This window comes from Castor canadensis, chromosome 17 (assembly GCF_047511655.1).
Source record: "Castor canadensis chromosome 17, mCasCan1.hap1v2, whole genome shotgun sequence".
Lineage (NCBI taxonomy): Eukaryota > Metazoa > Chordata > Mammalia > Rodentia > Castoridae > Castor > Castor canadensis.
In genome coordinates this window covers 46,718,618-46,744,234 of record NC_133402.1, presented here as the reverse complement: position 1 = coordinate 46,744,234, position 25,617 = coordinate 46,718,618, and the positions used below count along the sequence as shown (strand labels likewise).

The following is a 25,617-nucleotide window of genomic DNA, read 5'->3' as shown; positions in this document are numbered from 1 at the left end:
CATTTGGAGAATATATGCTCGATGTAGAATCCAGCCCATGTTGTACTAGTTTGCATTCCCACCAGCAGTGTGAGAGGGTTCCTTTTTCCCCACATCCTCGCCAACACCTGTTGTTGGTGGTGTTTTTGATGATGACTATTCTAACAGGGGTGAGGTGGAATCTTAGTGTGGTTTTGATTTGCGTTTCCTTTATGGCTAGAGATGGTGAGCATTTTTTCATGTGTTTTTTTGGCCATTTGAATTTCTTCTTTTGAGAAAGTTCTGTTTAGTTCACTTGCCCATTTCTTTATTGGTTCACTAATTCTGGGAGAGCTTAGTTTTTTGAGTTCCCTATGTATTCTGGTTATCAGTCCTTTGTCTGATGTGTAGCTGGCAAATATTTTCTCCCACTCTGTGGGGTGGTCTCTTCAGTTTAGAGACCATTTGTAAAGATACTGCTGAAATGTCAAAAAGGTCTGCAGATGCACTATGGTAACAGAGATAAGTACGAGGGGAGGCACTTATGTTTATCTATAGCACAGAAAATGAAGCTGGTAGAGAAAGTGGATGGCAAGTGTAAGTGTGAAATATCTTTCATAAGAGTGTGATGTTAGCCATTACTTGGGAAATGGAGATCAGGAGGATCACAGTTCTAGTCCAGCCTAGGAAAAAGTTAGCAAGACCTTAAATCAACAAGCTTGGTGTGATGGTACAGATCTATAATCCCAGTTATGCAGGAAACCACAGAAGGATTGTGTTCCATGGCCACAGAAAAATAACTAAAGCAAAAAACAAAAGGGGCCAGGAGGTAGGACTTCTAGGGATGAGCAGGCGTTCTACTGAGTGGCTTTTTGAGTTGTTTCTCCAGAGTCAACTGGAGAAACAATTTTATATATATAAAATTATATATATATAATTATATATATATAATTGGAGAAAAATAGAAAACAGAACAATTTATGTTCAAAGAGAGAGAAAGGGTGCTGGCAGCTCCCCAAACTGATGGCAAAGCAGGAGACACAGCGAGGACAAAGGGAGGCCACACATCCACGCTTTGGCTCCAGGGCAGCAGGGAAAGAGCTCTGGCTTCCTTGGCTCCTATAGAAGAGAATTCTGCCTCCCACTGAGACTCATGTGGTGAGAAGTCTCCCCAAGCAGGAAGAAGCCCACCCATCAAAGAGACAAATGGCCACCACATGTGTGAAAGAGGTTACTGAGGTTTCACTGCTGCCCAGACTTGTTGAGTCTAAACCACAAAGATATGAGGCCAGAGGTTTGACCCAAATGTGATCATTCAAACACATCTGACAAGCCATATTCTCAGCCCCCACCCCAAATGTCCACATCAGCAGTATTGCCCACGCCAACAGAACCTCTCAAAGGTACAGTGATGTTCTTGAAAAAGTCCAGGCTTCATTTTTCTAAAATATAGACTCAGTATCCCTTCTGGTCAGAAGGGTTTTGGATTTTTTTTTTCTTCAGATTTTGCAATATTTGCCTATACAAAATGAGATACCTTGGGAATGGTACCCAAGCCTAAACACCAAATTCATTTATGTTTTATATACACTTTCCACTCTGGAAAAAAATTTGGAGGCTTCTTAAAAATCTAAACATAGGTCTGCCATATGATCCAGCAATCCCACTCCTAGGGATATACCCAAAGGAATGTGACACAGGTTACTCCAGAGGCACCTGCACATCCATGTTTATTACAGCACTATTCACAGTAGCCAAGTTATGGAAACAGCCAAGATGCCCCACTACTGATGAATGGATTAAGAAAATATGGTATTTATATACAATGGAATTCTACTTAGCCATGAAGAAGAATGAAATCTTATCATTCGCAAGTAAATGGATGGAACTGGAGAACATCATCCTGAGCGAGGTTAGCCAGGCTCAGAAGACCAAAAATGGTATGTTCTCCTTCAGATGCGTACATTAGATCAAGGGCAAACACAACAAGGGGATTGGACTTTGATCACATGATAAAGCGAGAGCACACAAGGGAGGTATGAGGATAGGTAAGACACCCAAAAAACATTATAGTATTTGATGTCCTCAATGCAAAGGAACTAATGCAGTAACTTTAAAGTGACAGAGGCTAACAGGAGAAGGGGATCAGGAACTAGAGGAAAGGTCAGTTTGAGAAGAATCAACTTAGAATGCAACACATATGTACAAGAAAGCAATGCGAGGAATCTCCCTGTGTAGCTATCCTTATCTCAACTAGCAAAAATGCTTTGTCCTTGTCATTATTGTTTATACTCTCTCTCTTCAACAAAATTAGAGATAAGGGCAGAACAGTTTCTGCCTGGAAGCGAGGTGGTGGGGGGGGAGAGGCAGGGAGTGGGGGAAAAGGGAGGGGGCAGGGGATGGGGGTGAGAAATGACCCAAACGTTGTATGCACATTTGAATAAACAAACAAAAAAAAAACAGTATCTTTACACCATAAAGTAGAGAATAAGCCAACCACAGTTGGCTAAGGCCAGAGAGCTTGATATCATTCTTGGTTCTTTTCTTTCTTCTCAGCTCTGCCTCGAACTCAGTTACTTCTCACTTCATCCCTCCTGCTACCACCTGGCTCACTTGTACTCTCATGTTTGCCTCCCTGCTTCTTCCTTTGCCCCTCTAGTCTGTCTTACTTCCACAACCCTGGCCTTCTCATGGTTCCTTAAACATACCAGGCTCTGGGCTTTGCACTGGCTATTCTTCCCTATAAAATCCTTCTTCCAGTTATTCACAAGGCTCACTCCCTGGCTACCTGGGTTTCCTTATGGCATCACTGCTCCAGGGTGATCAGACTTCTTACATGAAAGTTCAGAGTTCTAACCACATTATCTTTTGTAACTCGGCTGTGAAAGTTTCACAGTGTCATGTCTGCCATTTTCTGCTGATGGAAGCAGTCACCAGCTACCTCTATCCAAGGCAAGGAAAATTAGACTCTACCTCTTGAAGGGGGGAGTGGCAAGATCACATTGCAGAAGAAATGTGGAATGAATATTATTGTGAACATTTTTCGAAAATATAATCTGATATAGTTCACTCTTTCCACCCACTTCTGGTACCAGTATTCCATTCCAGATACCATTTCTGCCTAATAAATTATCTTGACATTTGCTAGCTTGAAACAACCTATTTAATTTTGTGGATCAAGAACATGGGAAGGGCTCAGCAGGGTGGTTCTCACCTAGTGCCACTCACACAGTTTCAATCAGATATCAACTAAGGCTACAGCTCAACTGGGTAGACATCCAACATGGTACCATCAAATGGCTGGCAGATGATGCTGGTGTCATCTGGAACTCCAACAAATATAGATGAGGCCTCTCCAGAAGGGACTTCTGAGGGAATTGGACTCTTATGTAGCATCTGGCTCCCACAGAGAACAATTCCAGAGAAACAGGTGCTGCTGCTCTGCCTCTTCCAACCTAGCCTAGTTACATGGTATCCCTTTTGTTACACTCTGTAAGTTACAAAGATTCACTAAAGTCAGCCCAGATCCCAGGAGAGAAGACATAGATGACCCCTTCCCAAGCTCTGGACGGGAGTAGTTTGAAAGACTCTATGGACATGTTTTAAAACTGTCATTCTCACCTCCTTCAAGTCTGCTAAAATATCACGTTCTAAGAGAGACCTTCCCTCCCCACACACCCTACAGGCACACCATTGCATTTTCTTTTCTCTGATTCTTAATTCTTGATAGCATGTGCCACCTTCTAATTTATCATTTAAATTACTTCCTTTTCTTGCTCATTGTCTGTCTCCCTCCTCTGAATGTAAATTCCATGAGAACAGGGATTTTTCTCTATTTTGTCCATTGCTGAAACCCAGGCACTTAAGCCAAGGATAAGAAAGTACCACATATTTGGCCTGCTGCTTGTTTTTTTAAATAAAGTTTTATTGGAACACAGTCATGCTGTCTATAGCTGTTTTTGCACCATCATGGCAGAGTTAAGCATTTGCAACTAAGAGCATAAGATCCACAAAAGTATAAAATATTTATTATCTGTCCCTTTACAGAAAAAGTTTATCAAACTCTGATCTAAAACAATGCCTAGAGTAGTACATGTTGAAAGAATGAATGAATGAATAAATGAATAGCTGTGATTCACCCAGATACAACTTTTCCATTACCAAACAGAGCTTTGCTTTAAGTGTAAAACAGGATGTAACACTAAAAGGCCTATTTCAGTGGCTTTTTCAAAAACAGGAAATTTGCCCAAAGGTGAATTGGAGTCCCTAACTCTTACAAGACACATTAACTGCTCACAATTGTGAAATGATAAATCTCTGACTACAATTACTTCCTTGACTTCTACCATGGGACCAGATTTAGACATTAGGGTATACCCAAAAGTCCTATGGTATAGGACTTGCTTTTTTTGTCTTCAGTGTTTTCAAAACTCATTTGACCACGTTTGACTATGTTTTGCGTTAGACACTCTTTATCACCCTAGGCAATTAATTATCTTCTGAAGAGAGTGACTATATGATTTGTTGACAAATTGATATAGCATGAAGAGTGAGGGGAGACACTGCTAGTATTCATGCTGGGATCACAGGTGAACCAGGAAAGAATGTGGAAAATATAATCTTCTCAAAATGAGAAAAAATCTGAATGTATATCAAGAGCTTATTTTAAAATTTCAAAGGTTGTCAGTTGGTGAGGCTGTTGAAGAGAAAAGTCCATAGGAGAGTCATGAAGAAAAAAATCTGGAAAATACCCATGTCAGAATTCAAGCCAACTTCTAGAGCCCTGAAGTCTATATCCTCCCACACTGTCCATGGATGATTACTGAAAAGCAGTGTTCTGTAAGGAAGATTGACTCAACCAACTTGGAGTTGCTGATTCTTCAACCAACTTCTGACTTCTTCTGTGGGTCTTACACTCAAATTTTCCAGAAGAGAAAAAGCTGGCTGTTTTGAGCTGAGCTGCCATACCAGGCCACTGGCACAACTCGCATCTACCCTGGCCTGGTCAACAGAGACGAAGGTAGTCAGTTACCTGGCAGAAAACACGGTTGCCCCACATAAAGAGCTGCCAACACAGTGGTTAAGGTTTAAACTCCGTAATCAGAAAACTGGGTTCAAAAATCAATTTCTATCACTATTAGATTTTGACATTGGGCAAGTTATTTAACCTCCTTAAATCTCAGTTTGTTCTTCTGCTTACTGGGGATAATTACGTTATGAGACTGATGCAGGGATAAAACTAAACTATGTGTTGAACACACTTAAGTGTACCCAGTAAGGCAATGCCCTCGGGGAGTGGGAACAATTACCTAGAAAACCTCTTCCCTTATCAGGGCAATGACCTCCTCAAGTTTCCTAGGAAGCCCAGATTCCACTCTTGCTGCTTGTTAAAGCTGTAAGGGGAAGGAGATGTGGAGTTTGAGTTGGAATCTTATCTCCTTACCTAACACGAATTCAGAGCAGAACACAGGAATATCCTGAGTTTGGATAATTTAAAGATTACAGTTTGAAATTCTCAGCTGTATCTACAAAGGAAACCCAAATTAAACCACCCATGTGTTGGGTGGACAGAAGACTTCTCTAGCTCCCCCAACACTACGCTAGCCTCCACTAGCTGGGTGAGCTTGGACAATTACTTTACCTCTTTGAACTTCAGTCTCTTCATCTCTGAAGTAGGGATAATGAATTCTACCTACATCATAACTTCAGTGAGTTTTAAATATAGCGCTACATGGGTTATTTGGCTAAGTCCTCGGTATACACAGTCATGTGCTCCATGACATTTTGGCCAAAGAGAGATTGATTGCATGTGACCGTGGGTCTCATAAGATTATGTGGCCTAGTGATGTCATAAACACCTTATTGTGTAAGTACACTGTGTGATGTTTACACAATGAAGAATTGCCTAAATATGCATTTATCTCTTCCTTCTTCTCCTCTTCCTTCTTTTTCATCTTTCTCTCCCTCTCCCTCCCTTCTCTCTCCCCTCCCTCTCCCTCTCTTCTTTTTGGTTTTTGAGATAGGGTGTGGTTTTCCCTTGATATCGTATAAATCTTTTGCCTTTTACTGATCATACATTTCTCAGAACGTATCAGTGTCCTTAAACAACATATGACTGTGTTAGGTTTTTATTTCCTTTCTCTCTAAACTCATTTTTGGGTCTAAGTTTCAAACAAGGATGTGGAACCAATGACCAACATTAAAACCTCTCCCGTCCTAATGTCTCATACAGCTGTTCAGACTGGCTTGAGCAATGGTTTTTCTTAGCCCACTATACTGATGACTTTCGTTTCCTTTTGTCATCTCTCCTCTCACTTCTCCCCTTTTTCTTTCAGTTTTCCTTTCTGTTAACAGGAATGGAAATCACATCTATCCAGGAGCCTCTTCCCCACCCCACCCCCAAGCTGACAATTCCCTCAAGCTAATTCACTGTCTTCTCATCTAATTTATAAAACAGGGCTAATGAGGTGCCATAGCCTAAAATTAACCAAGACATCTATTTTCTTTCCTATATTATTCTACCCTGATAACTTCCCACTTTCTCATTTGTAATGTTGGAACCTTACTGGGTGCCACTAGCCAAGTCTTGTGAGGCAACAAATGTTTCTAGCTTAAATGGTGGAACCTGGGCAGAGTGAAGGATGGCGGGCCATAGCTGAAAAACAGTCCAGTCCCTGGCTGAAGTTCCTCCCATACTGTGGCTTTTCTCTATTGTGCCCATTCATCGAATGCATTCTGTCTAACCATGCCCAGTTTCACAGTGCTTCGCAATACACAGCTCATAAGCAGAAACTGGGCTGGGGCTGGGGCTGGGCTGAAGTTAATTTAAGCATGGTAGTTTACTAATCAACACATAGTTTTGAACACTGATTTTAAGTCACTGTGTTAATGAGCGGGATCAAAAGATGAGATATTAAAACCCAGCATCATATAGGTTTTATTTAATTTTGCCCAATAAATAAAAAATATTATCAACGTGTAATAATGCAAAAAAATTAATGAGCTAATTTACATCCTTTCTTCGTAGTAAGGCTTTGGAGTCCAGGTATACTTCACACACACAGCAAACACATGCACAATTCAACTAGCTACGTTTCAAGAGCTCAACAGCCACACACGATCAGCGAGGTTCTCAAGATTCCAGGTGATTTCCAAGCACACATGCACTCCTTTTTCCAGAATTGAAAAAGTAAGACTAGGGGGTTGGCGCCCCGGAATGTGCAAGTGAGAGGAGAAGCCCGTGGGAGCCGGGGCCAGCCCTCCGCCCGCGGAGCATGCCGGGAGTCGTAGTCAGCATCCACCCGTCCACAGGGTCTGATGGGAGTTGTAGGCCCGGGCTCCGCAGAGCATGCTGGGAGTCATAGTCAGCGCACCCTTATCCGCGGGGATCTGGTGAGAGTTGTAGGCCTGAGTTCCGCGAAGCATGCCGGGAGTTGTAGTTCGCTCCTGCCCGCGCTCGACTGCGCGCGTCATGGCCGCCGGCGCTGCGCTCACTTACCCTTCCGCTTGGCCACAGAAAGTTTCGGTTCTGCCCGGCGGTGGACCCACGAGCGCGTAAGTGCCGCGGGCGAACGGCTGGACTTTTGGGTGCGCTGGAACCGCTCTTGACTCGGGAGCGGAGAGGTTCGCTTCGGGCGCCACCTGTTGCCCTCACCGTCCCCGCCCATCCCTAGTCTCCCGCCGACCCTGCGGAACCCCTGCCCTTGCCCTGAGAGTTTAGCAATAACCTCTGGCCGGTAGAAGCTGGCCCTGGAACCTAGGCTACTTCAGACCTCAGTTTCGAGAGCCCGCACGGCTCGGGGTCAGCGAACGAGCTTACTCTGCGAAGTGGCAGTAGCAGCCAGGACACTAAGCACAGTACAGCACAGGCCCCCGGGATTCTGCATGCATTGTCCTCGGGAAGCCTAGTTTGTGGCTCAGCTGGAGCACGACAGCCCAACCTTCGCTTTGATGCCCTGGACTAGGAGGGACGGTTTGTTCTAACCCATCTGTGCGCAGGTCACAGCCCATCTACTTTACCGCTGACCTTTGTGTCCAGGTGCAGAGTCCCAAGGTAGCCCCAAGTGTTTCCAGAAACACTTGCTGGAAGTGTTTTTAATGTGATTGCGTTGGTCTGGGTTGGAGCCCTTGCTATTGGGATCTAGGATGGGGAGGATGGGGGAAGGACGAGGTTTTATTTTTATGTAAGAAAAGAACATGTGGTTGACATTTGCCTGGTATTGCACATATCCTCTCTGATTCACCTTGTCTCTCTTCACAGTTCCCATTGGCTGCCCCCCTCCAGAAAAAAAAGAGCCCTGTTGACATTTCCTGTGTTGGCCAGAGCCTCTCTGCCCCTCTGCTAGTCTTACCACAGCAGTTTCCTTTCCAGACAGAAAAATGGGTCAGGGGCTTTTCAGGGGGAGAGGATCAGTGCCTAATCTGCTCACTGCTCTCCTGCTGCTGTGGGCCTTGTGGCTGCCAGCTTAATGCTCCTGCCACCTGCCTGATACAGGAGCATGGGGGAGGGGCAGGTGCCAAGCTACCCCCTTCTCTGCTTTCAGTGTTCCCACCTTCTGAAGTGGCCCCTGTTGTGTAGGTGCCTCTTGATCGTCTGTCTGTGACACTACTGTTCTTACAATGTTGACTGCCCCACACTGTGATGGGTCACGGTTATCACCCTGGAAGTCAGAGTTCATTGTCACATTGTGATGGCTCTCAGCTTCCTTTATTAGAAGGATCTGGAAAGGCACTTGCTTTAGGAAACAGGGTTTAATCTTTTTAGGTTAAATGTTCATCTTTATGTAATACTTCGTCTATTTTTAAAATTGCTCTTAAATATTTTTAGAGGAAGCATGTGAAACATACAGAATCTTTGACAGAGTTGTATAGTGACCATTCATATACTCATCTCTTTGTTTTACTTTGATTACTTTTGCTTTAGATAGTGGTAATGGCTTTAGGCAGATACTGTAGCTGCTTCTTTGCCCTTGGAGGCTGATTTTGGGAACCAACATGGCTCAGGAGCCATGGTCCTCTTGGGCGGCATGGTACCCACAGATGTTTGCGATGAGAGGAACCACCTGTAACAACAAGATCAGAGCAGCAGGTGACTTTGGCCAGTGTTGGACATTGAGGCTGTGGGCTGTTGCTTCCAAACACAAAGTAGGTACTTAAGAAATGTCAGCCTCGCTCAGCCCTGGCTTCTCTTTACCCAAGCGCTTCAGCTGATGGAGGACCTGTTTTCTGAACATTCCAAAGACCAGACTGATAACTCAAGATCAAATCATAGTGTGTTTCAGCATGAAGCAGAGGAAACGAGTTGTCTGCCTGTAGTCTCCTGGCGGAATCCACTGGTAGGACTGAGTTAGGAACCACATTCACTGTGAGCAGCCCCAGGTGGCAGGTAAGGGTCATTAACTTGGACTTGTAATCTCACAGACACCTAGGAGCAGAGATGAGTTGATTGTGGTTATGTTGACATCTGCTTACCTAGTAACTGCTAGATTCTGGTCTCTTGCAAAATAGTATTTGAGCCTCAATTTGAGCAGTTAAATAAATCACTAGGATGGGAATTGGAATGTTGGAAACATTGCCTACCTTCTTGCTATTTATTTGGAAAGTCTAGCCCTTGTTACTTAAACTGTGCCCCTTTGCTTTAATTATTTTTCCAGACAATATTTCACATTTTTGCTCCGGACTAGCCTTAGACCACAATCCTCTTACCTACAGCCTCTTACATTGCTGGGATTATAGGTTTATTTGTTGAGATAGGGGTCTTGCTAACTTTTTGCCACAGCTGACCTTGAACTGTGATTCTTCCAGTCTCTGCCTGCTGAGTAGCTGGCAGTTACAGGCATGAGTCACCCACTGTGCCTGACCTGATTATTGATGTTAAACTAAAAATGGCTGAACTATCTGTACCATCCTGGGAGCAAACAGGCCCCATGACTTTGAAAGAGGAGCTGTGCTCAGCTGGGCAAGAGGAATTTCCCCTCCCTTCTTCCACACTGAAGCCACTTAGCGTGATGGTTTTAGTGATCACCAGTGGTCCTTGTTCACATGGCTCCTGTGGCATTTGAAAGGGCCTATTTCCATTTGAAAATAGATTACGTTTGTAGGGATGAGCATGTGTACATCAGTGTGGTTCTGAGGAAAGACTTGAAAAGATTCTGTGGTTTGGTTACAGTAGTGTGGCCTCATGATTGGTACTAGAGCCAATTACTTCAGGAGCCTGGGATATTTGCACCCTTGGCCTGGTGCAGGAAATCCAATTAGGGAATTTCTTAGCATCTAGGAAGAAAAACTTGGATCACAAACAAACAAAGCACTGTAAGGAAACCCTTAGCAGCTAGGGGCTAGGCCACGGGGATCATCCCAGAAGAGGTCGAGCATAGGGCTGGACAGCTGAACCCAAGGTGGGAGGTTAAAATGGAATGGGGTCAGGAGGAGGGCAGGGACCCTTGAACACCTTAGCTAAAGGTAGCCATAAGGATGTTTCTTTTTCCCCTTTCCATTTCCTTTGTTCTTAATCACTGAGAGTTACCTCCTTCCATTGCACCTGGAAAAAAGCAAAGGCCAGAGAGATTGCCTGAAATAGTTGATTGAGCTAAATATACATGAGTGTCACCCAGGCATGGAATGGTCTTCAACACATTATTTGTTGCTTAATAGATAATGGAAAGTTAACCAGTCAGATTCCAAAGTCTCTGAACAGGGTCCAAGTTGACAGAATTCAGCTACCCCTGATAAACAAAAGACAAATGGCTTGTCCAGTGCTACCACTCCAGCTTCTGAGCCACCCTGGGCCTCACTTGCCCCTTCTTTCTGTTACCATAGCCTCATACCACCCACCCCTCTGTGTCCAGGTGCTGTGTGCTCCCCACCCCCACCCAGGGGACAATAGAACCCAAACTCCTCCCACCCCAGTTTGTGTGGCTGATGGTGCCAGATCCACACTTCTGAGAGTGGAGAGAGAAGGGCCTTGGGAGGTATGTCATTCTTTTTAGGCCACCATAACAAAATGCCACAGACTGGGTGGTTTTAGCAACAGAAGTCCATTTTTTTCTCAGTTCCAGAGGCTGGAAGTCTGAGATTGAGGCTTTGGCAGGTTTGCATCCTGAGGCCTCTCTCCTTAGCTTGCAGTCTCACTGTCCTTACTTGGCCTTCCTCTGTGTTTACACATCCCTAGTGTTTGTATTGTGGCTTCAAAGTTCATCTTGTAAAGACAGCAGTCAGATTGGATTAGGGCCCACCCTCTGGCCTCATTTCATCTGTTACCTCTTTAAATACCCTATCTTCAAATTCAGCCACTTTCTGAGGTGTGAGGGTTTAAATTTTAACACAAGAAGGGGGAGAAGGGGTGCCTTATCTGCTGCCTCAGACTGCTCGCAGTGAATGTGGTTCCTAACTCTTAGTCCTACCAGTGGTTTCCACCATGGCACAATAGGCAAACAGTACGTTCCTCTTCCTCTTGAAGTACACGAAGTACACGCTGATCTTGAGTTAACTGTGAAGTCTGGTTATCTGGTCTTTAGAATGTCCAGAAAACACACACAAACACAGATTATCCATCAGCATCCTGTAAAAGGAAGCTCGGCTTGTGGTGGGGCGGGGGGGGTGCTGCCATTTCTTGAGTACCTACTCTGAATTCTGGAGGCAGAGCTCAGTCTCGTTTTTTTCTTTCTGTACTGGGGTTTGAACTCAGGGCTTGCTAGAGAGGCACTCTACTACTTGAGCCGTGTCCCAGCCCCAGAGCTTAGTCTTGACAGAGGGCACAGAGCATCTAAACCCCAAAGTCAGGACCCTGGCTACTTCAGGGCAGTGCAGGAGAGTATGGTGTGTTCTTTTGTTTTCATCAGAGCCTCAGGCCTCAGTGATCTTTCTAGTTTGTAAGCTTGTTGTGGGAGATGCTGACCATTTCTCCCACTGAGTCCAAGTTCCTTAAAAGCTAGGCTCCACCCACCACTCTTATTCACAGCTGTGGTCCCCACTCCTGGATCAGACCTGCTGTTTATCAGTGGTGCCAAGAAATACCTCTTACCTGCAGGCAGTTTGTTAGCATGTGAGATCACATGGTGCCTCCTCAAGGCCAGGCATAGTCTTATCAGAGATTTACTTCTTAGGTCATAATCAGCTAGACTGACCCCAGGGAAGTCTACAAAGTGTAGTTTTGGAGATCTGCCCCTTTCCCTACCTTGCAGTGTTTGTCCTCTGTGGGGCAAGGAAGGATGGGCCTATTGAGTTCTCCATTGTCTGTGTGGTCTCCTGACTGCCCATATTTTCACACCTGGCATTGTTACTTCCTAGATGTTTTTTGGGGCTTTCCAATGGCAGGGCCATGGCCCATAGCCCAAGTACCAGTGCACAGCTCCTCCCTTGGGAGTGCTGTCTACATTCCTAAAGAAAGACGTGGCTTCTCAGGTCCAGTGCAACTTCTCCCGGGCTTAGATCCTCTTGAGCCTGTTCTCTTGGGTCCATGGTCTAAATCATGGCTGGTTTTGGGTGTGTTCTGGGGGAATGACCGAAGAACCTACTAGAATTGGCGGGAGGGAAGGCACCAAAAAAAAAGCTATGGTGAAGTCCCAGCCCTAATTCCCTTTAAGAGAGAAGATTGCAAGCAGGAAGAGGTGTTTGGGAAGGATGACCAGGCTTGTAGCTGGCGGCACTGTAATTACAGGCCCAAGGGGTTGGGTCACCTAATGAGCCTATGCTCACATGTACTGAAGGGCCTGCCTCTAAGCTGGCCTCTGGGAAACTGCGGAGCACTCTCCTGGCCACCCTCATGAAGGTCTGGGGAGGCCTGCCCACCAAGTTTCCACCCACAAGCCATCAGGACCTCTGGGCCTTCAGAACTACAGGTACCAGCCAAGAGCACCCCTTTCTGTGGATAACTAGATAGATGCTATGGGTGTGCTGAACTAGGCCAAGGTCACGGGCTCTTCCAGAAAAGCCTTCAGCTTTTTGAACTGTTGTTAACATTCTTGTTTGTTCAGGGTGGAATTTACAACTGGTGTGCTTTACCTTGTGTGAGACTAGGGAAGAGTCCAAATGTATGGTGTCATCCCTGGGTTAGTTCTGTCTTGGGAGCACAGTTTTGAAGGCATGGCAGGATTGACTTCCACACCCCTGGCCTCCTTCTCCCTCTGATTCTTCTTTCCTTGTAAAACGACTCAGGCATTGTATTGGGCAACATTACGGGTGTGAGTTATTTGCACCATAGTATAAATTAGTTTACATGAGTCAGTGTTGGTGTCTTTGTGTCTTAATTTAGGATGAATCTACTGTGTCTGTTGTTTCAGGCGTTTAGGGCATCCAGGCAGGTATAAGAGTAATTTTGAAGTCAGGAAAGATTCTTACTCTAAACTAGTACCCAGGCTGTGATTAGGACCTCAACAAATAAGAATTTTTGAAGCTGCATTTAGTACCTTTTCCTTTTGTCAGAAGAGTAGGTGTTTTTAGACATTTAGGACAGGCTTAAATGTTAATTTTGAGTTGCTGGCAAGAAAAATAGAATGTTCCCAAGATTTTAGAGAGCGAATTTCTCTGATTTGAAAGAGCTTATCAGAGACAGTGATAAAGGTTTTTATATGTCATACAACAAGGACTTTGGGTTCACAGAACTGACTTGAACTTTGGGGGCTACAAGAGGTGTGGGAGTCCTGGCATCCTTCCCCACTATGGAAGTGACCATGGTGGTCTTCCTCAAAGCACTGAGTGTCTCCCACACTAGGGGAGCAGTTTGCTCATGGGTTGTGGATGCCAGGATGAGGCTGGTTCACTGAAATCTGTGATCCCCAACCAAAGGGCAGGCTTTGACACAAGGAGGCAGACCCAGGGGTGGAGACCCAGACAGCCCTGGTTGGTGTCTTGCCTGGTTAATAATGACCCAAGGTGGAAGGAGAGGAGGGAGGGCAGACTTTTAACAAAGAGCCCATGGAAATAGCATCCCCTCGGGGTCCCAAAGGAGCTATGATTTTACTTCCTGAACCCCTGTGAGATATGGCCCAGAGCCACACTGACCCACAGGCCTGGCTGCTAGTTTCTTAGCTCTCATAACCCACACAGACTCTGGAAAATCAGCTTACATAATCAGTGACTGGGAACAACTCACCCCATAGCCTGGGAACTTGACAGCAGCCAAGCATGCTGTGAAGGTCAGATCAGAAGAGAAGGCCTCCTGGCCCTGCTGACACAGGGCAGTGTCACCAAAGCACCAAGTCTTAAGGGAGTGCATGTTCAGCTCATCATGCCGAGATGCTGGTTTGGTTTGCTGACATTGTTTCCCCCAGGCTTCCAATCAACTGATTTCCAGGAAATCCAGCAGGTGAAAGACTGTATGTATTGTGCCAGCCACAACCTGGGTGTCAGTCACAATCTGTTGTCACTGTGCCCTCCTTCCCAAGCTCCACCCTCCCCTACATGCATGCATCTCAGTGTTAAGTGTGCACACAGAGCCAGTGGGCTTGTGTGACCATCATCAGGTAGGTACTCCGTCATCTTCCCCAGGATTGTTTCTCCCAGGAACTGCATGGCCCTGAGTTGGCAGCAGCTGAAAGAGAGGAAGGTGGGGAAAGAATCAACCTTGACCCTCATTGTGGCTACACCCCACATCTCCTCCCTGGTCTCTTCAGTGGCCCGTCCATTGTCAGACCTGGCCCAGACCAGTGGCCATCACAGAGTACCATCACCCTTTCCCTCTCCCTTCCCCAAGTGGAATTAAATTGTCCCACCAGATTATTATTTTAATATTTACTTATTGATTTTGGTGGAACTGGGGTTTGAACTCAGGGTTTCATGCTTACAAAAGCAGGTACTCACAAAGCAGGTGCTCTACTACTTGAGCCACCACTACCCTCAGTCCATTTTGCTGTAGTTATTTTGAAGATGGGGGTCTTGTGAACTATATGTCTGGGGTTGGCGTTGAACCACACTCTTCTCAGTCTCAGCCTCCCAAGTAGCTAGCCACTGGTGCCTGGCTCCCATTGCATTTTTAAAAACTCATCACAATGCTGTCTCTTTTTTTTTTTTAAAGATAATAATTTATAATTTAGGGAGCTTTGATTTTAGTTCCTAAATAACACCTATAAGGGACAGCCCAGAGCCATGGTGGAAAGCCCACTGTGACCTACAGGTGAGTTTTAATAGCTGTTTGTTTGTCAAGTATGTAGCTGTGTAATTACCACCATCCTCAAGATACTGAACAGAATTGCCTCCCTCCACCCCAAGTGTCCCTTTGCCCCTTTGTAGTCACACCCTCTCTTCCCCCAGCTCCTGGCAGCCACTGATCCAGTTCTCTCTAATGTTTTGCCTTTGCAAGGATCTTGTATAAAAGGGATTGCAAAGGGTGGATCTTATTCTGTGGCTTCTTTCATGCAGCATAACAAATTCAGCATGTGCTTGTGTATACCTGCCTCATTCCTCTTTGTTGCTGGGTACCTGAGAATTTTTACCCATGTCCCTACATGGGCCTCTTTCATTCTATCTAGATTTCAAGATATTTCTGTCTGTTTCCATAGTGAACAGCCAGGTTCCAAGGCTGAACTGTGCCTTGTGTGCCTCTGTGTCACCAGCCTGCACTGAGCACTCAACAAAACGTGGTGCCGGGACAGCTAAGAGTGAAGCCTTGCCAAGAGGGGTGCAGTGTGTGCCTGGGTATCAGAGACCTTCCCTGCAGGAGCTGATGCCTGGGCTCTGGCTCTCTCTGGATCCCTGGCTGGTCCCTGCCCAGTCATCCTGTTCAGTAGGTGACCTGGAAAAGAAAGTCACCTGGGATGGGCAGGCAGTCTTCTTATAAACCACTCTAGCTCTTGGTCTGATGTCCATGACGGGCAGTGCTGGAGCTTGTTGGGAGCCTTTGTGGAGTTGTGTGTGGGTCCCTTGAGTCTCTGCTGCCTAGGGTTCTGAGTCATGAATTCTGGGACTGCAGTACAGTTACGTGCTTGACTGCTTCCTTCTTCTTGGTCTTTGTTTTCACTGAGTCACAGCAGTACTGGCTTGTGAGTTAAAAATAGGCCTTGGCCTCTGGTCCTGTGACGCCCTTCTCATGCTGGCACTGGAATGCTCATGTAAATAAATATCTAAAGTTGCTGGTGGCTGGGGCCATTTCCCTTCCAGGATCTCCTTGCCCTGACTCCTGGAGCCATCAGGGAAAGATGGCAGTGGGAGGGTGGCATGTTATTTGGGAGACACTAAGGTCCAAAGTGCTTCTTAGGAACCAGGAGAAGTGGTTGGTCACTTGCTGTAGTGATGATGACTCTTAAAGGGTCAGTAGGGCACACTGCTAAAACTGCCTGGTTTGAAATCACACTGACCAGGGTTTAAGCTTTGATTCAACTCCTCATTGGCCCTTGGCCTTAGACAAGTTGCATGAGGCCTGCCAAGCATCATCAGTTTTTCTTTTATAAACAGGGAACATGTTATTTACCTGGGTGACTGAGAAGTAAAAGTATCATGTATAAAACAGGGAACAGGACCCTGTGCTCAGCAGGCCCACCATGGTAGTGGTTGCTGTGGTCATGTCTCGTCTTTACAGCAAACATTTTGGCTTTGCATTGGACCGCAAGGGAAGAATTAGGGATTTCAAAAGGACTCAGGAGTGTCTACATGCATGGCCAGGCCTCTTTCCCGTGAGCTAACATCTCCTCATCTCTGATGGTCTTCTGCCACTACCGTGTCCTTAAATCACATTAACAGCTGTCAAATAGGGCTGCTAACTTGAGACTCATCAGCATGGGAGGAGGACTGTAACTGAGCTTAAAATAGAGACCTGTCCTTTGCCTAGAAGGGACAGAAGGGCTGTGCAGGCCCTTGCCTGGCAGGCCAGGCAAAATCTATACCCTTGGGCTGAGCCAGACTCTGGGCAGAGGAGGCTGCAAACCCCAGCACCAGAGAACCACTTCCTTGTCAGGCAAGCCAGGCTCTGTCCTTGTCCTAGAAGCCCAAGGGTATGAGTCCTCTGTCTCATGTCCCCAGCACTGCCTGGCAGAAGGCAGGCTATGGGAGAATTGGCTCTGCCAGAGCTGACTCCTAGTCCTAAGGGAGTCTTCTTAATCAGGGCTGACCTAGGGGTGTCCTGGGGGCGAGGGAGCCACCAGGAGGCTTTTCCAAGGATAGGAGGTGAAGAAGTCCTGTCCCAAGAGGTGGGGTGGGAGGGGAGCTCAGAAAGAACCAGCTGTGCTCTTTGCCTGATCTGGTTTCTTATGAAGCCCCAAACCAGGTCATTGGGTCTGAATATGTGTCAGAAGCAGACCCAAGAGTGTCTACAGAGCAAGTCCCACAGAGAAAGGGCAAGTGGTCCCTTCAGGGAAGATGTGAGATGAGCCAACCTGGTGCCCAGAGCACAGTCTTCTGATAGTCTTTAAATCATGTCTCTAACTGCTTCCTCCCCTATGCAGGTGCCACCATGGGGTCTGATCGCCACTAACTGACAGCCTTTCTCTGGACACACACGGCCAAGAGAGGTATATTTGCCATGGCTTCCATCAGTGCCGAGAGCCAGCTGCAGAGGATCATCCGCGACCTGCAAGGTTTGCTTAGCCTGCTGGGAGTTCCAGGCTTGGTCCTGAGGGACTTGGGGCTGCGCTTTTGCTGTTGCCAGTTGAAAATCAGTCTTTTCATCTTTGTTCACAGTAGTAGTAATTGGAGCCCTCAGAACACAGCACCTTGAAATATTTGGGTCTCAGATATCCAGCCTGTTTAAGGCTGGGGGAGCTTGTGTGGCGTTCCTCTCCAAGCACTATACAGCCAGTTTGTAAACAAAATCAGATGCCATCCCCTGGGACTGGGTATGTTTTCAGTGTGTGTGTGGCTGAATCACCTCTCTGGGCGCGTCTTTAGGGAGGACTGTTCTCTCTGAGCAGGAAGGCCAGATATCTGACTGTCCTGTTTTGCAGCCCACCTGGTCCCTGCTGGCAGAGGGCCCATTGCCTCTGACACAGTCCAGCTCTGGGCCTGCTGCCGCTGAGCTTCCTGAGTGAGAGACACTGGGCCTTGTAGCCCTTGTCTTATTGGAGAAAGGAAAGGAAGGGGTGCAGTGCTACACATAAAGCCTGACAGATACGGAAGAAACAGATCTCTTCTCTTTTGGCTGCAGAGGCCAAGTTTCTACCTTTCGGATGATGTCCCAAAAGTCAGAATTCTGGCAAGTTGTCATCTTCCGCTGATCATCAGGGTTGGTCTTTGGAACCCCAGAACACTTGCTCCAACACAGGCCAAAACTGACCACTTCCTCCAGGCCTGTAGAGGCCTTGGTGACACGTCCCTGATGTCTGAAGGCCCAGGTTTGTGATTGATCAGACTGGACATGGGCAGTCAAGGACCACTGGCCTGGTACAGCCACAATGCAGTCCATAGTTCTCACTTAGAAGGCGCACACTCAGTGAGATAAAAATCACTTTCTCAGGTGTGTTATCTCTGATTTATAGTGCTTTTGGCCTTTCACAGCTAATGCATGTTGGGTGTCCCTTATCTGAAATGTTTCCAAAGTGTTTCAGATTACAGATTTTTTTGCATTTGGGAATATTTGCATAGACTACCAATTGAACATCCCTAATCTGAAATCCAAAATGCACCCAAATTCAAAACTTTTTGAGTCTCTGCTTCGCAGATTGGGGATGCTTAACCTATAATTGCGTGATATTTAAAGCACTCAGGGCACTGTCATACACGTGTCTGGCAGAGAGTAACTCATTGAGTACTCAACATTTGGCCCTTTGAGGTAGGAATCATTATTATTCTCATTTTTCAGAAGAGGAAACAAGCACAGAGAGGGTAAATAACTCACCTAAAGCCACACAACCAGTCAAGAGCAGAGCCTTAGGTTGTACACCAACAGCCTGATACCAGTCTGTGCTCTTAACCACATAGTCTACTTTCAGCTAAAGTGTTAGGTGCATTTTATTTTTAGTTTTTAAATTTGCAAAGAGAGCAGAGAAAGTAAAATGGCAGTCCCTGCAAATTGAGTTTGCCATTGGCCCTTAGAGGTTTCTCTACAAAATAGGCAGTGTTTTCTCTGCTTCAATCTCTGGTTCTCAAGGAAAGTTTTGGGACCCAGAGGTCCTTATTGGGGGCGGGGGAGAGAGAGAAAGGGAGGACCCTCCAGTCAAGCTCCAAGTCTGGACTATTATCTAATTGATGCACCTGCTGAGTCTGGTCATCCTGCATCCTGGGTTGGTCTCAGTGACTTGCGTATGACCCACAGAGCACTTTTAGGGGAATCCTTAAAGCGCCCCACTTTCTCAAGATGGCTTACTAAATATAGAGCTATAGGATATAGCCTGAGCGTTGTGCATTCTTGTGCAGTGCACAGTCTTCGCACGTCTGCGGGGCAGTTCATACATTGGCTTGGTTACAGTAGTTGCAGGGGCTTTAGTTTAGCCTCAACCTTTTAACCCTGGAAAACACTGGCCAAAAGTCCCTTCCCTTTTCCAGTGTGCAGTTGTTCCCTTTTTAGGGCAGGTGAGTTTGATGAACTCACCCAGTTCTCAACATTGTTGAGAGAATCACATATGAAATTCCTGTAAAGTGAATATTATTCATAAGTAATGCATTGGGATTCTCAGAGATCAGGAAATTTCTATCCATCCAAAAGCTCCTTCTTGCAAAGTTTCAGGAGTTCCCAGAATTGAGTGTTTACCCAGCCTGAGGAGGAAGGCTGGATGTCGTGCCCAGGTCACTGCCCCTGGCTCTGCATGCCAAATGCAGCAGATACTCCTAGGAGGGCAGAACTGGACAACAATCACTTGTAGAACTCAGTTGGAGAATTTCTCTTTGCCATTTGCTGACCTGCCTGAGGGATCAGTGCTGATTAAACTCTCAGTCAGCACAGGCTCGGCTTCAGTCCTAGGAAGGTCTCTTTCCAGGAGCTAGGGGCTCCTTTCTTTTAAGAGCTGTCCAGAATATCCCAGCTGTCTAAACCAGGCATGTGTTTCCATATCTAAACCAAATGCAGTGCCTCACAACCTGTCTGTCCCACAGCAGAGGCCATGAATGAGAGTCACGTGGGTTTTCCCCTTTTCTGCACAGGAAGGTCAGAAAGCCCTTGAGAAAACTAGGTTCTTACTGCAGCTCTGCTGTTTACCACCAGGATTTTTAGCCAAGCCTCTGGCTTCTGTGCATCCTCCTTTGTAGAATGGGAATAATGATAGGAGATTTTAGAGATTCTATGTTTGTACTTACTTTTTTTCACATTTTATCAGAGTTGGCATTGAGACACATCTTAAAATCAACTGCCTCTTAGATTTTTTGAAATAAAGCAATGTCTGCCTTGCATTGCCTTTCTGATGAGAAATGTGTGTGGGGGGCCTGGACTGTCAGGACACTCAGTTAACAGAAGCAGATACTGTTGTCATTGTTAGAATGACTTTCACCCACTGGGTGTTGTTGAAGCCTGCACTTTCCTGTACTGTGTGGGAGAGATGATAAATGCTGTGGTTTGTCCCCCAAATGTTTATGTGCTGGAAGCTTGTTCCCCAAATGGATACCAGTATTGAAAAGTGATGGAACCTTTAAGAGACGGGGTCTAGTGGGAAATGATTGGGTCATGACCACCCAGGGCAGGGATTAATGTTGGTCTCATGAAGTGTGTTGGGTCTTACAGGAGTGGATTAATTCCTGTGAGAGTGGGTTGTTATGAAAGAGTTGTCAAGGCAGCCAGAGGCCTCCAGAGGCCAATCAGATGGGGATACCCATTCTTGGACTTTTGGTCTCCAAAACTGAAGGCAGGTCTTTGCACATAGTTTTCATTTAATACAACATTGCATGGCAAGGTTGCCTTATATCCACATATCTAAGATGCAGTTCATCTTAAGATGCACCCCAATTTCAGAGCTGTTAAAATATAAAATAAATAAACTTCTTTTATAAAGTAAATACCCAGCCCCAGGTGTTTTGTTATAGCAACACAAAACAGACTCAGGCAGTAAAAAATAAGAAATATGGCCAGAATAAAGGACAAAGCTTTTTGGAAGTCAGATTCAGGGGACTGAATGATTCATCATCATAGCAAAACATTTATTGACCAGCTACTGCATGCAGATCAGCAGCTCCAGGTGGTAGACATTCAGGGCTCAGCGAGCTCTTGTAAAGTGTCTACAGGTCTCAGGACATTTTAACCCTCTTACCTGAAGTTACATCACCCAGATGTTTTCATGCCCTGTACATTTCCAAGGTGCCTGACCATCACTGATCACTTACTCCTCATACTTCCTATGTATTTCTGCTTCTTTTCTGACTTTGGGCTCTGTGTGGTCACGTGTTCCTGTTTGTTCTCTTAAAGATGCGGTGACGGAACTAAGCAATGAGTTTAAGGAAGCAGGAGAGCCCATCACAGATGATAGCACCAGCTTGCACAAGTTTTCTTACAAGCTTGAGTATCTCCTGCAAGTAAGTGGCGCCTGCTGTGTGCTGGTTTTGGCATTGTTGTCTTGTGTTTCCCTCTTGGGTGACTTAATAGCATTCAGGGCTCAGTGGAGCCATTTAGCTCTCACAGTCAGACTGAAGGTCACAGCTCAGTCCTCCACATGTGAACCTCTGGGGAATCAGGATATTGCCCTTAAGATGGTTTGGGAAATTGAGAACATTCTTTAGAAATTTAAGTCATCTTAAGGCAAGTCACAAGGTCACTATCTAGCAAGGGTCTTCACCTTGGGTCACTCACATACCCTTTTGAGAGTTTGGTGAAAGGCATGGAGTCTTTCCCCAGACATGCACATGTGTACCCACGCAGTCACCAAGGTAGTTTCAGAGATTATCCAGAGGCCCCTGTTTTGGAACCTTGTTACTTACTCAAAGTGCGGTCTTAGACCAGCAATGTCAATATCACTGGGGAGCTGGTTGGAGCACTTTCTTTGTTCCCACTCTGCCCTACCGAATCCAGATATCTGAGCGCAGCCTAGCCGGCTTTCTTTTAATATCCCATGCTGTTAACTCCTGCCTGCTTAGCTCGAGAAGCACTGAATAAGAGAGCTCTGCAGCTGTGGAAAAACACAAGCAGCTGAAATTGACAGGAAGGAAATAGACCCACAGTTATTGTAGGGTAGTGGTATTAAGCATTAGAATTTTTCTTTTCTATTCTTTTTGTTTTGTTTTATCTAGATTTTGGGGGTTTTTTAAGCAAAATATGTGCATCTCGTGTCCACAATCAGAAAAAAAAAAAATCAAATGTTAGAGGAAACTAATTTACTATGACTTGACAGTGCCATGCCCCACAAGAGAAAAGGCCCCCAAGGTGAAGGGCCTGCCTTTCTCCCACTTTCACCTGTTCTTTGTTTAACATCATAAGATGTTTATGGACTCTCCCATCCTTTTTTTTGTGTGTGTCTTTTTTCCAATTAAGCTATTTTGGTTTTGGATTTAAAGTGACTCGTAGCTGACATTTATTTGAATTTTTTGACATGTGTGTTAAGATAGTACTGAAACTTAAGAGTTGAGTAACTAGATAATATGTGATATGTCTCTTTTCCCTAACGTGGGGAGTAGATAATTCCTCATGTTGACTTAAGACTCGTCACTTCAATTTCTTTATTTTGTGTCAACAGTAAATTAGCATTTTCCCATCAAACTCTGTGCATAGCAGTCCCTTCAAGGGACAAATGTTTTTGGGGCAGCTGTTATCCCTAAATCTCACAGCTGTATGACCTTGAGCCAGTCTCTCCTAACCTCAGTTTCCTTACTTAAAATCTGGGAATAAAACACCTTCATTTTGTGATTAACATGTCCTGATTTGTCAGTAAATAAAGATAATGCCATAAAGTGCCTCCCCCAGTGCCAGCACCTAAGAAGCTATTGTTGCTCATCATTTAAATGGTGGGTGAAGAACAGTGGGTTTGGACTTCCTCTCTCTGTCCCTTTTCCTGCCAGTTCGATCAGAAAGAGAAGGCCAGCCTCCTGGGCAACAAGAAAGACTACTGGGATTACTTTTGCGCCTGCCTAGCCAAGGTGAAAGGAGCCAACGATGGGATCCGATTTGTCAAGTCCATCTCAGAGGTAAGCTGGGAGCCCCTGGAAGAAACTCCTGCCTTCCTGTGGCCAGCCTTCAGCATCCTTGCAGAGGCCTGTGAGTAGCAGGTGTGGCAATAGGGCTTACGAAGGAGTAAAAAGCAAAGACACCCAGGCTAGGCACACTCAAGTGCCACTTCTGCTATGGTTGAAGCTCAGGGAAACCACCCGAGGGAGTGTTTGCCAAACAGAGGAGTGCTCCGGTCTGAGTGTCACCTGACAGGTGGGCCATTCACACTGAAAGTCTCTGCTTATGGGGCCCTTGAGGTCTACAGCACCGGACCTCTTGCCTCTTAGCATTTACTGGGCGCTTTCCCCGCACTTTGCCCAGGAAATGGATTTAAAATGAAGACAACAATGTGAAATCTCAAGGGTACTTTTCCACCAGCCACTGTGCTAAGCAGCTTCCCACATGCGGTTCTGAGCCCCACATAGGCAGAGTGCCGTGGCATTGCCCCTTTACAAAACTCCAGAGCAGCAGATAAACACGCATTCACACTCATCCACTCTCTTCTCTGCCTCGCCCACGTCCACCCACACTATCGCTATCTCTCACTATCTCTCATCAACTCAGTCCACCCAGGAGTGAAGCACCTTGCATGTTAGGAGCAAGTGAACTCTGAGGTTTGGGGCAGGAGGTCTAAAGAGTTTGTGTCATTCATCATGGCAGCATCTCTTTGGAATGTTTGAGGTCAGCACACAGGCTCCTTGGCTGACCTCAAAAGCTACAGTGTTGGGTGCTCTGGCAGGAACCACCCCAGCTGTGACAGCTGGAGAGGCAGCATTTTTTCCTTATAGAGGACAACAGCGTCAGTGCACTGACATCAAGGTCCTGAAAAAAAGAGGCAAGATCCTGCTCTGAAGAGCTTGTCCTCCAAGTTTCTTTTTCTTTTTGGTGTACTAGGGTTCAAACTCAGGACCCTGCACTTGCTAAGCAAGTGCTCTGCTACTTAAGCCACACCCCCAACACTTTTTAGGTTATATTTTAGGTAGAGCCTCACTTTTTGTGACCCTCCTTTCTATGCCTCCCGAATGGCTGGGATTATAGGTGTGTATCACCACACCTGAGTCTCACTGCCCTGGCTGGCCTGGAACCTGGATGCTTCTGATCTCCACCTCCCAAACAGCTGGCATGCCCAGCCTGTTCTGTGAGTTTCTTTAATGTCCAGTGAGGTCTTGCTTGGTGGAATACTTGTGTTCAGGATATAGGGCAGAGTTTAATGCATCAAAAACCTGGAAAGATTCCCACTGTCACTCTCCTTTTTCCATTCCTCAGCCACTAACTACATCAGAGCAGCTGAAACCTTCCACTGTCTGATTTTGAACAGTTGAAGTCTGGAAATAAGTTAGCTTTAATCCCTATTACCTAGGGTTATAAAGTTTTCACTAAAACAATCTACTTTTTGGCTAGTTTCTTCTTTCTTTTCTTGTGATGCATTCAGACTTTGAGATGCATGGGTTGTACTGGTGGTTTTATGGGGACAAAGAAAAACTTAACAGAAGTCTCCCTCATACCTCTGCCCTTTCCATCCATTTCTATGCATGCTCCAACCAAGCCTCGGAGGCCTCTCTTGCTGCACCTGTCCTCCCAACACCTGAAAAACAATCTTAGCATTAGCCAAACTGAGGCTATCCTGTCCCCCTTAAGCTAACTTCAGGTGTGAGAAGCCCTTCATCTGCCTCAAAGTGTTACTGTGATATTCCAAGAGAAATCAAAGAGCTTTTTATCTGACTCGGATTCTGTTGGAGGACAGGAAGCAGGGTGACATTCCAGTAGAACCCACAGGTGTCTGAGAGCCTCTCACTAATACATCTTTCTTCACATGATTCTCAGGGGAAGCCCTCAAGAAGTGCCCTTTAAGAGAAATAATAAAAATAAGAGCTGAAATCAACGAAATAGAAACCAAAAAAACCATACAAAGAATTAATGAAACAAAAAGTTGGTTCTTTGAAAAAATAAACAAGATCGATAGACCCCTGGCAAACCTGACTAAAATGAGGAGAGAAAAAACCCAAATTAGTAGAATTAGGAATGCAAAAGGGGAGATAACAACAAACACCATGGAAGTCCAGGAAATCATCAGAGACTACTTTGAGAACCTATATTCAAATAAATTTGAAAATCTAAAAGAAATGGACAGATTTCTAGATACATATGATCATCCAAAACTGAACAAAGAGGACATTAATCACCTGAATAGACCTATAACACAAAATGAAATTGAAGCAGCAATCAAGAGTCTCCCCAAAAAGAAAAGTCCAGGACCTGATGGATTCTCTGCTGAATTCTATCAGACCTTTAAAGAAGAACTGATACCAACCCTCCTTAAACTGTGAAATAGAAACATGAAACATGAAATAGAAAGGGAAAAATAGAAACATGAAATAGAAACATGAAACATGAAATAGAAAGGGAAGGAAAACTGCCAAACATTTTATGAAGCCAGTATTACACTTATTCCAAAACCAGGCAAAGACACCTCCAAAAAGGAGAACTATAGGCCAATCTCCTTAATGAACATTGATGCAAAAATCCTCAACAAAATAATGGCAAACCGAATTCAGCAACACATCAAAAAGATTATTCACCACGACCAGGTAGGCTTCATCCCAGGGATGCAGGGGTGGTTCAACATACGAAAATCAATAAACGTAATAAACCACATTAACAGAAGCAAAGAC

General features: G+C 45.4%; 1 protein-coding gene and 1 long non-coding RNA gene across 12 annotated transcripts in view; one reads left to right on the top strand and one right to left on the bottom strand.

Annotated features, from left to right (window-relative positions):
* Positions 1-6,877: 6,877 nt before the first annotated feature.
* On the bottom strand, positions 6,878-15,942 carry LOC141418479 (uncharacterized). The gene is made up of 3 exons (XR_012443120.1): positions 15,706-15,942; positions 14,051-14,488; positions 6,878-9,020 (listed from the first exon to the last, which is right to left on the bottom strand). It is a non-coding gene; the product is annotated as an uncharacterized lncRNA (long non-coding RNA).
* Fyco1 (FYVE and coiled-coil domain autophagy adaptor 1) overlaps positions 7,353-25,617 on the top strand; it is an 81,064-nt gene continuing 62,799 nt past the window's right edge. The window contains exons 1-4 of one of the 11 annotated variants that reach the window (XM_074059156.1): positions 7,353-7,512; positions 17,334-17,465; positions 21,215-21,321; positions 22,798-22,923. In XM_074059156.1, the coding sequence (XP_073915257.1) occupies positions 17,411-17,465; positions 21,215-21,321; positions 22,798-22,923 (288 nt within the window). In that variant the 5' untranslated portion in view covers positions 7,353-7,512; positions 17,334-17,410. Of the gene's footprint in view, positions 7,513-7,541; positions 8,012-11,536; positions 12,798-14,139; positions 14,264-14,980; positions 15,071-16,055; positions 16,884-16,934; positions 17,056-17,333; positions 17,466-17,554; positions 17,724-18,031; positions 18,219-21,214; positions 21,322-22,797; positions 22,924-25,617 lie in introns of those variants that run through there. The other 10 variants (XM_020178072.2, XM_074059154.1, XM_074059153.1 and 7 more) reach the window with 10 other exon arrangements.